Source organism: Pseudopodoces humilis, chromosome 6, assembly GCF_049639895.1.
Source record: "Pseudopodoces humilis isolate 2021_Gansu_Grassland_sample_001 chromosome 6, ASM4963989v1, whole genome shotgun sequence".
Taxonomy (NCBI): Eukaryota; Metazoa; Chordata; class Aves; order Passeriformes; family Paridae; genus Pseudopodoces; species Pseudopodoces humilis.
In genome coordinates this window covers 56,277,132-56,291,814 of record NC_142205.1, presented here as the reverse complement: position 1 = coordinate 56,291,814, position 14,683 = coordinate 56,277,132, and the positions used below count along the sequence as shown (strand labels likewise).

Here is a 14,683-nt window from a genome sequence, read left to right as displayed (position 1 = left end):
TCCTCCTGGATTGCATGGGGTCTATTTGAACGCTTGTAGCTCACAGCTGGACACAGCCTTGTGTTCCCAAGAAGCACAAAGCACAGCAAGTACCACATACCCCTGTGCTCCACTGCAGCACCAAAAAAGCTGTGAATTTACAGACCCTTTCTGTGGAGTCAGTCCTCAGTAACGTGTGGTGAATTTCCTGTCATACCAGGAACAGGTTTTACTCATATACTCATACATACACTCATACAATCATGCAAGAAAACAAAAAAGCACCGGGAAGCATTTGCTTCCAGAACACACCTGGTTGCTTTGAGCACCACTGTTGGAAGGTAAGTTTCCAGCATTCTTTTGGCTTCTTTCAGAGTCATTCCTTGTGTGCTTACTCCATTAATGTAATGGATAATATCTAGTACATGCAGACTCTCCTCTCTGGCAGCAACTGATTTGGGGAGAATGTCACTAATATACACAACTTGATAAAGGCTGTCATGGCCTCCTGATAACGACAAACCTTCATAGGGAAAGAAGAGGAAAACAATAAAAATCAAGGTTTCTTTGTAGCTGAGAGGGGAGATTTTCTTTAGGGCAAAAAGCAGATTAATTCCATGTTACCTAGCTCCTCCTTATGGCACATTAGTGTAATGTCAGGCAGCAAATGAGGCAACACTGGCATCTTTGGTAACTCCAGAACACGCCCTAGCACTAATCTGACAGTCCTTGGGGCAGCTCGGAGAAAGTTGACTGCATCAGTATGGCTCATGTTAGTGACATCGATGTCATTAACCTGCAACAACGAAAGCAACACAGGTGTCCTTGTTATGTCCCAAGTAAGACAGCATCACTGAAGACACATTTATTGCTGTTCCCAAGTGCTACTGAACCATGCCTCTCAGAAGGTGTGTGCCTTTGTCCTTTAACCACACTTGACCTGCCTTACAACACAGTTCACTTTTGTTTTTGGACTCAGTTGTCCTTTTCACGCAACCCCTGTATATGAAAACATTAATTCTCTCACTTTTATGAGTCGGTCTCCAGGCCGTAGTCTCCCATCGCTTTTGGCAGGATCCTGGACAATGTCATGAATGTAGCAGCCAACACTATCATTACCCTTGGTCACTGTAAAACCCAGACTGCCCTTTTCTGACTTTGTCAGAGTCACTCGGAGCTCCACTTCCTAGGGGGACAAAACAGCAAACTTCACAAACAGGCAATCAATCAGAAGAAATACCAACATTTTACTGAATTTAAGACAGCTGGAAGCAGACAACTGATTCACCTCCTGATTTAAGTGGGACACAAGCCTGGAACAAGACATATTTCTTATCAGGCTTAGCTTAGCTGCTTCAAATAAGCATCTCTAATGAGTTCAGACAGAGCCAAATAATGCTTTGCATGGAAATAACACAGGGCCAAAGGTCTATGAATTAAACAAAATTCTGAGGGCACGTATCAAAACTCACACCTTATTTGACACCCTTATCTAGCTGCCAGAAAGGCTCTGTATTTTTAAATATCTCAACACATCCATAATTATTCAGAACAAAATAAGTGAATATATTTTCCTACAGTGAGGCACAACACCATAGAGCTTATCTTGAAACTGAACACATGCATGTGTTTTGCCCATTTAAATTTGCATTAATTTTGATTTGAAAGATATAGATCTGCCTCATTTGCACTAAAAAAAAATAAAACACAAAGAACCAAGAAAGATGGAGAAAAACTTCCGAAGAAGGGATAAGAAAAATGCAGTTTCTTGTCAAAAAGGACTATTGGCTAGAAGAGCTTTATAACCTGGAAGACCCCCACAACTGGGACGTATCAAGATTTAACTTCAATTTTTTTCAATCTTTGAACAGATTATGTGAGGATATGGAAGTCCCTTCTGATACATAAGGTATTTCTGTGGTGTCAAGAAGCTTTCTCAGAAAAGCCTCAAAAATAGGCTTCATCTTGCAAGCAGGAGCAGGAAGTCTTTGGGATTCACAGTTATAAATGCAGCAAAGAACAGGGTCTCCTGATGCCCTCAATACCTCAATTTATTCTCTGACCTCTGAACAACCACCTGAAACTAAAAGAGCAGAAACAAGATATCTACCATTTAAGCTTCCTCTGAGTACATGGTTGAGAGGCAGGCAAATATTTAATGCCAAAGTTTCCAGGATGAAATAGCCCATGAAATGGACATATACACATCTACCTATGTACAGATGGATGTCTCCACATACACAGAGGGAAATGCATCCGCTCTTCAAGAGCCCACACAGAAACAAAATGGTTGCAGACATTGGTATGAGCAGCTGCCATTAACTGATTACAAATGGCAATGCATTTGCCCTTTATAAGGTACACACCCAGATTAGTGCAGGTATAAATTACAACTATGCCATTTGTTAATTAATGTGCCTAATTTCTAGCCGCTCTCAAAATTATGGCTAAAACAACCACAGCGGGACATTTATGCTCCTGAAAGACAGAAATAGTGGATTACTGGCTCATATTCTTCAGCATTTTTTTCCAGCTGGGTGAGTAATGAATCTATTTCTCCCAGGTGTGAAGTCAGCTCAGAGACAGGAGTAGCGTAACAATCATTTATTAACATGGATGTGGTAACATCAGGCACAGTTCTACAGGTTGGGATCACTGGCAAATCCAAAGGCAGATCACTACAGATAAAGCAGAAAAAAAAGAAAAACGGGCATAAGTACAATATAGCTGTCATTCATAAATTAATATATGAACCAAGGTTGACTTTATGCAGCTCTAAAAAGCAAACAAAAAGAAGTATTTCTATGAATAGGTCCAATAAAATACTCTTATAAACATTTCTGCAGGGTGATGAGGATCATTATCAGCAGCATACCTGTCCTCAAGCTCTGCCTTGCCAGGAGCCTCTTGATCAGGATACAGGATGGTGCGAACAGTGTCCTTCTGAGGAGGGTGTGCCTCATACTGACTCTGTGCCCGTGCCTCGGCTTCACCTGAGCTGTGGTACAGCGCTGAACTCCAGCCAAGGCCCACCCGTGCTGCTGACTCCATCACCTCCTCATCACCACTTCTGCTGCTGTCGCTGTAGCTGTCTCTTCTGGAGGGAGATTTTAGCTGTTTCTTGCTCAGATCAGTAGTTTCATTTTCATCTGAGCTGTCACCTCGTTCTCCATTTGATGGACCTGAAACTTCCCTGCTGACCTCTGGAAAAACTTGTTGGGGCGAATGGATGGGGGTCTACAAGAGAAAAAGCATTTAATTCATCATAATCCAGTTCTGATGACAAAAGAAAGTTTCAAAGACTGCATAAAATTACCAAAAACAAGGAGTCAGTGGCTACTGACTGAACTGTGGAAACGTATCACAGCAGTTTCAAAAAGTTCCATGCAACGTGGCCAAGACAAAGTGTACAAAACTTTGAAACTTATGCTGCTAAAAACCTTTAAATTCATCTGAGGAAAACAAAAATACTTTAGCTTCAGAAAGCCTACTGATAGATGCTTTTAATCTATACCTGGCAGTCTTCTATGCAACTACCATGAAATACCTTCCAACCAGCAGCTGAGGCTCACAGAGATACTGAAGTAAAACCAGTCTCACAGAGGAGGGAAACAGAGAAGCTGTCAACCAAAAAGCAACTATAACAAACTACAAAAACTAGGATAATTTATCCCAAATGGTGACTGTTAACCAAGTTATTAACTCCCATGAGTAACAATTTTGCCAATTGTCGTATATTCCCAAGAATTATGTCAGCCAGCAGACAGAAAAGGTTTAAAAGCTTCACTTATGCTTTCATGGCCACATGTTCTTGCGTACATGAACACATCAATCTGTGATAATGTAAAAAGAAACTTTGATTTTCCTCTTCTTTTAAGATATGCATTGTTTTATTCAAATTCCTGTTAAAGTTCTATTAAAGTTCCTGTTATTCCACATCACAAACAAGTCTGTTACAGGAGTAGTTATTTGAGTTATTAGTTTGCTCAGTTGCTTATCTCTCATTCTAATCCTAATTTCTTGTTTATGCATTTAAACTTATCTCATCAGACTTGAATGATTTTATTGTTTGAAAATAATGTTTAAGTAATGCAGAATCAGAGTATCCTGAGATGGAAGAGACTCACAAGGATCATCAAAGTCCAATTTCTGGCCCTGCACTCAGGAATCACACCTTGTGCCTGAGAGCCTTGTCCAAATGCTTGTTGAACTCTGGCAGGCTTAGTGCTGTGATGAATTCCCTGACAAACTTAAATTGAAGACCTGTCTCCATTAGTTTTATACTTTCCTGCATTATGGAAAGCCTAATTTTCAGGCAATTTGTCCTCTACACTCTCTTTTGCTGAAACACATTTCATTTCCACTTCTTCAAGTATCCTAAAATGGCCTTCTGTTCTTCCAATTTATTTACTTGAGCATTTTGAAAATATTCTTTGGGACACCTCTAACTTCCAGGAGGTAAATATGGCAACCTCTTCCCTGTTTTTACATACATTAACACCAAGCTCGTGTTTTGTAGAATATCCTTCACAGAAATAATCCAATTTATATCTGATATCAACTTCAAAACATTGGCCTGCAAAGAAATCTCTGCCCCAGAAACACTGTATTCAATCTGTTTCTCATGTCTTAGGTCACAAAACGGAGGGAAAAAGCTTTTAAAGACATACATTCCTTTAACATTCACACAAAACTGCAGTCCTAAGGGATTCATTCCAAGAACCACACTTCTGTGAGCACTCTCCCCCCACCCATTATTCCATCTGCATCTTGCATTTAACTAACCCACCCACCCACCCACCAGATTGAATAAATGAACCTTAAATAGCAAATAATGTTAAAAAAAAATCACATGCTGGACACCTTACCAGCAGTGAAGGATCGATGTCTGGCAGTATTCCAGGTGGCGGCCGGCAAAGGAGAAGAGAGACCTCTGGAGATGTTCCCCTCAGAGCAGAGATGACTTCCTAGAGCCACAGAGGGATTCACTGTCAGATGCAGACTTGCAGGACTACCACAGTATGAGTTTCACTACTATAGGTACAAACCTGCTGGGACAAACCCTTCAGAGATGCCCCGTTCACTTTCAGGATGACGTCCCCAATCTCTATTTGCCCGCTCTCTGCAGCCGGCTGCCCAGGGAAGAGCTTCTTCACCCTCACAATAGTTGATCCCAGCTGCTCTGGGGTCACATTATCTTCACGGCAGAAACTGAACCCAAGGCCTGAGCTGTTCTTCAAGAGTTTTACCTCGAATGTGTTCTCTGTAAAAGAAATATTAACTTATTATTTCCTAGCACATGGCCATGGAAAGAGTGTCTGGTGCTCTTATTCCAGACACGACATTGTGCAATCTCTCCCTCACATGGTTCTTTCACTGAGTTGAACAGAAGTGTTACCCAAAAGATCCCTCCAGGTTAAAGAGGACAAAAAGCTGATCACAACTTCTCAGTCTGCTTGCTTGGTCTGACAACATCAATATGCAGAAAGGCAGAGTGTCTCCAAAGGACTATTCCCTAGGAAGTTTGTTAAGGAACCTTTTAAAGCACAGAGTGACACAACCTTTCCAGCCACTGATCAGGCATTAGTGGCAGCAGCAACTGGAGTTCCTGGCAGACAGGATGGGTCCCATGTAGGAAGACCCAAGGTATTTGCAGGGGTTCTGCCATCTGGGTAGGTTTCCCTTCACTTGCTCAAGTCACCAGCAAGAGAGGCTGAATTATGTCAACCTCAAGTCATGTGCACAAATCTTTCTCTCTTCATCTAGCTCTTATGTCTTCTCTCTTCTAAGGCAGGAACTTCAGAACCCACAGAAGCACTCATTTATATATACATATCTAAATTCCCATGGCACCCCTTAGCAGCACCAGATAGAGCAGCACCCCCTTTACTCCAACCTTGCTACAACCTTGACATCTAAGGCTGCTGAAACTGGGAAACAACATGAAACAGGGAGAGAGCAAACAGTTAATGGCAAATAAACAAAGTAACCAAGATGTGAACAGAAGCCTTAAAAAAACGCACACCAGCACAAAAAGAAAGAGACTGCATTATGTGCAAGGGCTTGGTATCGATTCTTACCTGCTCCATTCCCATCCTAAGAAGTGAAGGAAATATTATGAAACTATAGGATGCTTTGACAGTTAAGACAATTGCTCTGTGTGACCTGACCTGCAGTGACAAAGCTGTAATCTTTGGCATTTGAAGATTCTGTTGCTGGCTTCTCCTGTGGCTCACACTGCCCCACCTGATTTGGGAGCGTGCACTGTGGTGTCACTGGAGCATGAGTCTTGGCCCCTGACAGCTGACCTTTTTCCAACAGCAGGTGCACCACCTAAAGAGATGAAACTCCAGTTAACTGGCAACAGTCACAGAGATAGCAGATTCTAGAGTATGTGTTTCCTTCTAACTTCTCAGGGTCCAGACTTTCACATCAGCAAGTGTTATAGATACTCCCCATATATATCCTCCAATTACTCCTTATTTTCTAAGGGTTGTTAAGTTATGAACTCCAAAATACACTAATGGACTTGAAAGATAGAGTAAGAAAGGGTTTTCTTCCTATAAAATTAGGAGGGTGTTAAGAGGTGTCAAAGATAGTGTCACTTGCATATTTGTACAGGGAATTAAATTAAAAACATTTTATAAAGTGAGCACAAATAGTAGTCCTCAGTAGCTCTGAACGTGTACACTCACTGGCTATTTTCAGGTGTGCGAGGAAACCAAGGAGCCTAAGAAAGCAAACCTAAAGTAACCATGACAACACTGGGGAGAATTCCAGTCTCGGGGTTCTTTTACCTCTTTTCACTCATAGAGAACTGGTTTACCACAAACAGGAGTAGAACCAGCAGCCACTCACCTGGCCTGTGTTTCTCAGTGTTTCAACAGCTTGCTTATGGGTAGCTCCTTCCAAACTAATCCCATTGACAGAGAGCACGCGGTCACCTATGTTAATAATTTAAGAAAAAGTAGGCAGAGCATCACCTATAAAACATCTATGATTCACAGAAACCTTCAAGTCTGAACTAACAAGAACAGTTATTTAAGGAAATTCTCCCTCCCTTCTGTGTTCTCAGTCAATCAGAACTTTGCAAATAAACTGTATGCTCCAAAAGTCTATTCCAATCTAATGATTCTGTAGGATAATCCCATGTCAAAACTAGGATTAACCATCAGAGTCACAGCCTGCCAGAAAGCTCAGACTCTCTATTTAAAACAGATCTTAGTCCACACTAGGAATGCTCACTTTAGTGAAGAATGTGGCCTGGCTTACTAACAAGAAGAGCCATAACAATTACAGCATTTTCTGTACTGAGTTGCCAGGCGTGCCAAGCAAGAAGGCCACAAGTAACACAAAGCCCTCTCTCTCTGTGCCTGGAACAGAGAAGCATTCTCCATCAACATAGGCTGCTTTAGAGAACAAAAATCCCACAGGCTATCTCCTATTTATCCTGTCCACAGCCTCAGCATTGCTGGTTCTGCGGCTGCTCTACATTAGTTTTTTAATCCTCACCAGCAGAATTAGCTATCAAGGCAATATTTAAAATGACAACTGCAACAGCCTGGAAAAACAGCTCTTCTTCCCAGTGAAAAAAGTACAAGGACAGGAGGCAAACAGAGTGCTAGTGTCCAGTCCAGAGGATATTGTCAGGTCCCCCAGAGATAGTCCTCTGCCCTTTTTTCACATTAAGAGTCCCCACTGAAAGAATGGAAATCCTACCTTTTTCTATTCTGCCATCTGCTTCAGCTGCTCCCTTGGGAATAATTGCTTTCACATAAATACCACCATGCCTTATGCTAGTATTTACACCACCCTAAACAGAAAACAAAAATAGGATTTTTAGTCTTTTTGCAGTTAGAATACTTAGTAATTAAATACAGTGTCACACAAGGAAAACTGTTCTTAGGAAGCATTTGGGCTACTGACGTGTAGAAAAACCAGAGAAACTATCAAAACCAAAATGTTACATCAAGCATGTTCTGTGCAGTCATGCAACTTGCTATGAATGAAGTTGGGGTGGGAAGACTGTACAAACACAGTGCATCACAATGCAAATGCACAAAACACAAATTAATGTCCTTCAGCAGAAACATGCCTGCATTTTGTTGGACTTTACATGCTTGCATGCACACCAAAGCTCAGAGATGTGCAAGATCACAGCATGCCAAAGCAGGAGATGCACAACCATGCAGTGTCCTACTCCAACACAACTTCTCTGATGTAACAGGAAATTAATGAGTGCTGCTTTCTCTTGGCTCAGACAAGTCTGAAGGTCTAAGCTGCTCAAGTGAATTGACATTGTTTTTGGAGGGCCTAGTGGGGGTAGGACTAGATGATCTTTAAATGTCCCTTCCATCCTAAACCATTGTGTGATTCTGGCTCAGTTTGCTCCACAGACTTGCAGAGAAGAGGGAGACCAAGTGTGTTCATGTCCACTCCCAAAGCACCCGGTATTACAAGTGAGAATTTAACCCACAGGTAACTGCACACCTCTCCTTATCACCACTGCACAACAAAACAGTGCAGAGGCAGAATGGAGGCTGGAAAAGCAAAGGGCAGTGAAGACACCACCTGGTCACCCCTTAAGGGAAATCTCTGCATTGGCTGGCATCTTCTAAGATCTCTACAAAGCCAGTGCATGCATACAGCAGGTCTAGTGCTACTCAGTTACCAACTCCTGCTCAGCCTTTGTTCCTCCAGCTGTCTCAAGCAATGGAACATGACTTTGAATAGACTGGGATGCCAAATTAACAGAATTTCCTTCTGCTCCTCTTACAGTCCTAGCCATATATATGGAAACAGTGCTAGCCTTGCAAATTGTTCCTCCACTGAAAATAGCTGAATACTAAAATCCATTAAGATCTACTTTTTATTACATGAACAAATGCAGTGGAAAAAATGTTCATCTCAGTTGTAAATCATTCTCCTCTTCCCTAAAGTGCCACTTTGCAGTATGACAGGCCCTAAACATAAATCTACCTTCAAAATCCTATAGCCTGAAGAGAAATCAGTCTTAAAAAATATATTTTTGCCTCATATTGCAAGAAAGCAGTGTCAGCCAGGTCTCATTTGGGTTTAAGTAGTTTTTTGCTTTCTGCCTTTTCTCCAGCAGAGGGAGAACACTGAACATGAACACTGAACATGAACTCCACGTGATTGAGCATGCACAGATACTCTTAAATAGCACTACTGCTTCCACTGCCTGCTGTGCCAGTCTGGGAGGGTCTCCCTTCCTTGCAAATTTGCCACAAGATTAGGTAGCAAGGGACAAAGACCATCTTGCCTTTTGTACTCACAAAGCAGCATCTGTGATAAGAGTCTATTAGGACTTTGGGGCTCCACCGTAAAACAAAAAACAAGAATTACTTAAAGGGCAGATGACAACAAAATTAATATAAATTAATAGTATTACTTTTCAGCTTTGGTAAGACCAATAACACATCAATAAATCTATATAATTAAAGTGATTCCAGAAAATATTTTGCTTCCTTGTAACATAGCAATTTAATGGGTTGCTGGGAGTAGAGAAAAAGAGAAAACATCTAAAAACCTTGTCAAACAGTACCGTGACACTTATTCCCAAGCCGTTATCTTTTTTTGCTAGTTCAACCTCAAAGATATCTCCAGGTTTAAGAAGCGTTGCAGAAGCCTTTTTAGAATTCACTTTGTTTGCTGTATTCGATGAGGAAGAATCCTTTATTTACAAAAAAAAAAAAAAAAAAAAAGAGAGAAAGAAAAAGAAACAAACAAAACAAACAAAAAGAGACAATGATTTGCCTTTAGAACAGATGTTTACAGCTAAGACCCTAAAGGGTGGGGTTTTGAGTCAGACACAGCCAGAAGGAGTCCACCTGGCAAAGTACCAATTAGTAAGACTCAAGGCTCACTGCTTCAACTCTTCCATTCCTGCCATTGAACAGGTTTAGCACAGAAACATGCTTGGCCTTTAGCAGCCAAGTCTTTGCTGTCCAAGTGAGCTGGTTACAGAACACAAACTGCAGTACTTCAGCATTACAGCAGCCTACAGTGTGTTGGATTAATTAGCAGGAGCTGCCACAATTTAACTGAATAACCTCCATCAGCTGAACAGAGGAATCACTGAAAGCTGGAAATAAATTTGTAGTACCTGTGATTGTGCACTTTTGGAAAGGTGAAGCAGCAAGCTGTGTCTGCTCAAGAGCATGACTCACTGGTGAATTTTAATGCACAAAAGCAGTTTTTCCAAAGATTAGCTCAATCCCAGAAGACAATGAGTTCTGCTGCTACCCACTCCAGCTGTATCACTCCTACTCTCCTCTAGGAAAAACTTCATTTATCTGCCAAGTGAACAAACTTACCTCTAGGGGTGGTGACTAGATTATGAACATACTGGACAAACACACACAATTGAAAGCAGGTTTCCTACAGCCTCAGCAAGTGCACTATAGGTTTATCCCAAAGCATAATCTGCCTCTAGTAAGACCCATCCTGTGACACTGGAAAACTGGAAAGTTGTTTCAAGTTACAGAAGTGATTTTCTCCATTTATTTTGAACAAAATCACCATGCTATTAGAAATCAGCTTCTAGCATTAGCTGCAGGCTACGCCAGGCTGCTCTCCCCTCACATCCTGACACCCAGAGACAGCTATTTCAATACCACTATCACACTGATGGGAAATATTAATATGAAATCCACTGTGCCTTTTTAGATGGCTGCTGCTCCTGACTGCCAGAGTAAGTGGCCTCATCCATGTCAGAATCCCCTCGGTCGGAATATTCCACAGGCTCCGCTACCCCGGGCCTTTTATTTTTCGCTCGTGTACTGTCCGATGAGGATCTTCTCTTCTCGATGGCCTTGGAGCCTCCAGCCTGGGACTCGCTGTAATGCTGAGCATCCTGCGGGGCTCTCCCACTTGTATGTTTGCCACAGAAGCCTGCTGGCTGGCTCTGGGACAGGCTGGCGCTCTCGGTCCTGGAATCCTGGGAGCTCATGCTTCCATCCCGCTTGCCTCCCGACAATCCAGAGAGGCTCCCTGGAACAGGCCTCTGGTGAACGCAGCAGCGGTTGTGCTCTTCTGAAGAGGAATCTGCCTCGTTGTCCTGCACTGAAGAGGGCCTCCTCAAGTAACCCCTGGCTCCATTGCTGATATGAGCAGTGTTAGACGATGCTGAAAACCAGGAGACAAGACAGCCATTAGCAGCTGGCAACACCTTATCTGCAGCACAACTCCCTTTTCTCAGCTTACACCCCAGTGAGGTTTTACCCGCCTGGATATTCCACAGAAACCTCTCCATTCACACTGTACCCTCACCAAAGGTTACCCTAAAACACCTCTTCATTCTGTCTCTGAACACAATTCCAAGCCGAAGATAGCAGGATTGCCTACAGGAGAGACTGCAGATCCCTACCTTTGGACAGCTTGTCCTTGGGCTGGGAGATGACAAGCGTCACATCCTCAGGAGCATTCTCCAGGATTTCCAACGCTGCGTGGTGGCTGACGCCTTCCAAACTCGTGCTGTTTATGGATATGAGGCGGTGTCCTGCACACAAAAGGGCTTGTTCAGATACAGCCTAACACCTACATTTTTACCCATCAGTGACAACGTGGAGTACAGGTCTGACAACCTGTACACAATGAGTGGATTAAAAATTACTAAACTTAAAGTGATGCTGCAATAGGAACTCTAAACATTAAAAAAAAAGTGCCAAACCCCAAACCAGACCACAAAAACTGGTTATATCTCCTCTCTGCCACATCTTTACATATTATGATTTCTTCCTTCACTTTTGCTGAAAAAAAACCCCAAAAAAACCAAAAACCAAACAGGAAAAAAAGCAAAATCAGAAGTCAGATGAGCAATATGCAGTTCAGTTCGTGATACAGACTAAAATGAGAAGGAAAAAAAAAAATAAAAAATACATTTTTCTTCTCCTCTCACACTATAGTTATGGTTATAGTACATGGCTCCATTTAGCTTTTTTCAAAAATCAAAGTATGCATACATAGTTTTAAAAATTTTAATTTAAATGTATCTGTAAGGCAGACAATGGAAAATAAAGCCCTGATCTTAATATACAATTTCAATTTTTCTGCTACTTCAAGCATTATCATTTTTACATTGATTTGTATGACTGTTGTTTTTGTATAGTTGAACAGAGAAGTATCACTTCTCTATCACTAGTTTTCAGAAATTATCTGGAAGGTAACTGAAGGCCACCATTGTAAGGAACTATGATACCCAGAGACATAGATGTAATTTTACACTATTCACCTGGTTTGAGAGTTCCTTCCAAATCAGCTGGCCCTCCAGGAATAACTGAATGAATAAAAATTCCCAGATCAAGTTTCCCTGTCTTCTCTCCACCGACTATTTGAAAGCCTGTGGAAAAAAGGCCCAAAGCAGGCAAAAATATCAGTGATCACTGTGTAACTTAACACAAGTCCATATTTTAGAACAAACAAAAGCTTAGTCATTCTAATAAATGTAAAGTAAAAAACCCCAGACACCTCAAATTTAAATCTATGTGGAAATAAACAGCAAAGCCTTTTGATTAAGCTTTACTGTATATGCTTGTTTTAAGCAATTGATTTAGACTTGGTCTGTCTGTTCAGGACACTCCAGCAAAGGCTACAGAAGACAACTCTGGCAAGAGAAACACACAAAGAGGTGACATGAAATGTATATTTGCTGAACAGATAAAATTTGTTTTCTATCACATAAAAATTTCCAGTTTTCTCCATTGTTCGATGTTTCACACAGAAGTTTGACCCAGGTCTTAAGATCTGAGTTTTCAATCTCCCTGTTTTATTTTGAGGCTTCATAATTGATTCTGCTTATTCTACCACGTAAACCTGGGATGAATGTTCCAGAGGAAAAAAAAAAAATAAAGTAGATCATCTCAGGTCTTCTCTATTCTAGTTAAAACAGCAAAGTACCATAATTTCATCAGGAAAAAAGAGGAGAAATAGTGCATTTCTTTGAATTTGTTTTTCCTTTTGCTCAATTTGTACATTACTGTGCCGTGTAAACACTAAGTATTATTCTCTCGTAGGCTTTTTCCCCCCCCTCAAATTTATATTTATGGTCTGATTTTGAATGACAGAACAATGTCCTTAAGGACACTTTATGGAGTCTTCCTAAAGCATAACACTGACACCAAATTTTTCATTACTCATACAGGAAAAAATGATGTGGATTTATGAAAAAAACTCAATGGTAGAGGAAGGAATGTAATGCAAATATCTCATCTCCCAGTCTCCTTAAACATCAAATCAGTGTTCCATCTGACAGTACAGGAGTAAGGAAAATAATCCACAATTAGAACATAATGCTTTTATTGTGTCTTTTTTATAAAAGCATTCACTTAAAGCATTTGCCACAGTTCAAAGCGGTGAAGTTCCACAGAGACAAAATTCTATACTGAGCACAGAGGCAAACTTTAAAAGGCCAACTTCTAGGATAACCAGTTCATAATATAAATACTATCCTACATTTACAATATGGAAAAAGTGAAAAACAGAGTTGTTTAACATCATAGAGAGTGCATTTTAAATGTCTTCAAAATACAGCTACCGCCTGCACTGCTTTACTCTGCTCTACAATAAATGCTTAAGTACAGACCAGAAAGCTTTGTTTTGTTTATGAGTTCTAGAAATACTTGTCAACAGCAATTTTAAAGCCACTTACCTAAGCCAAACTTTTCATCCTTTTTCAAGTTCACCAAAGTGATCTCTCTCTCTGGTGTGGCAACTCTGTTCTGTGTTGTTTGAAGAGAGTCAACTGTAAAGCCAACATTTCATCATCAGACACTATCTCATCACTTCCCTTCAGGTTTACTTTGAAGTTCTTTTCTATTAAAAAATATTACTTCTCTGATAACTTGAAAAGCCATTTTGATCTAGTGGGTCCAATTTTCATCTTCTAAGCCATGGCCAAAGACAGCAAAACAACTCCTCAACCCTTCTAACTCACTTCCATCTTCAACAGTTTAAGATCTTTTACTCCTCCTAAGAAAAACAGCTAGCACAATCTTGTGGAGGGACAACATAAATGAGCCCTAGAATCTTCAACTTCATTAGTCTCAGTTCAGAAAAATATTTAGATCTGTGTTTATGTGCTCTGCTCACAGGTAGGGAGGATGGAAACACATTGGTAAAACAGAAACAGAAGGTCATTATATGAAATTACTGAAAGTTACTCAGTGAGTTCTCTTAATGATGTCTCTTCATTAAAAACCAACCAAAATTAGAAACATCTACTAAAACTTCTCTTGCTTAAATTTACTTCCTCATTTTGCAACTCCACAGGCTGCTGATTCCACCTCTTCTAAAATTTTAGCATCCTCAAAGTAGAACTCTGACTCCTGAGGCTTCCCATCAGGCTGCAGTAGACCCAGGCATTTAAGAGACCCAAGGAGAATATTTTGGTGAAGAAAAAAAACACACACACAAACAACAACAAAAAAACCCCGCCTATAAGCAAACAAAACACAAACAAATAAACAAGCCCAATCTCCTGAAACTTCAGGAAACACCAACATACTGAAAGTCTGAACTCATGGACTTGCTTCCTAGAGAAGACATTCATTTGGTCCAGGAGTACCTGGGGTACTTTTGCCCTAAGGGGAAGGGGCAATCCACAGCTGCAGGAACCTAATGAGCTCCACACACTGGCACAAGGAGAGAACATGTGATGCAGGAGAGTGCAGCAGACTGCACATCA

General features: G+C 41.0%; 1 protein-coding gene across 7 annotated transcripts in view; it reads right to left on the bottom strand.

Moving 5' to 3' along the window:
- PTPN13 (protein tyrosine phosphatase non-receptor type 13) overlaps positions 1-14,683 on the bottom strand; it is a 111,292-nt gene that overhangs the window by 13,107 nt on the left and 83,502 nt on the right. For 6 of the 7 annotated variants that reach the window (XM_088056323.1, XM_014254811.2, XM_088056324.1 and 3 more), the window contains 15 exons: positions 13,649-13,741; positions 12,233-12,340; positions 11,369-11,500; positions 10,661-11,127; positions 9,530-9,673; positions 7,699-7,792; positions 6,838-6,923; positions 6,150-6,312; positions 5,028-5,242; positions 4,848-4,946; positions 2,855-3,216; positions 2,483-2,657; positions 1,007-1,165; positions 604-775; positions 292-502 (listed from right to left, as the gene is read on the bottom strand). In XM_088056323.1, coding sequence (XP_087912449.1) covers positions 292-502; positions 604-775; positions 1,007-1,165; positions 2,483-2,657; positions 2,855-3,216; positions 4,848-4,946; positions 5,028-5,242; positions 6,150-6,312; positions 6,838-6,923; positions 7,699-7,792; positions 9,530-9,673; positions 10,661-11,127; positions 11,369-11,500; positions 12,233-12,340; positions 13,649-13,741 — 2,680 coding nt within the window. The remainder of the gene's footprint in view (positions 1-291; positions 503-603; positions 776-1,006; positions 1,166-2,482; positions 2,658-2,854; positions 3,217-4,847; positions 4,947-5,027; positions 5,243-6,149; positions 6,313-6,837; positions 6,924-7,698; positions 7,793-9,529; positions 9,674-10,660; positions 11,128-11,368; positions 11,501-12,232; positions 12,341-13,648; positions 13,742-14,683) is intronic. The other variant, XM_014254813.2, reaches the window with a different exon arrangement.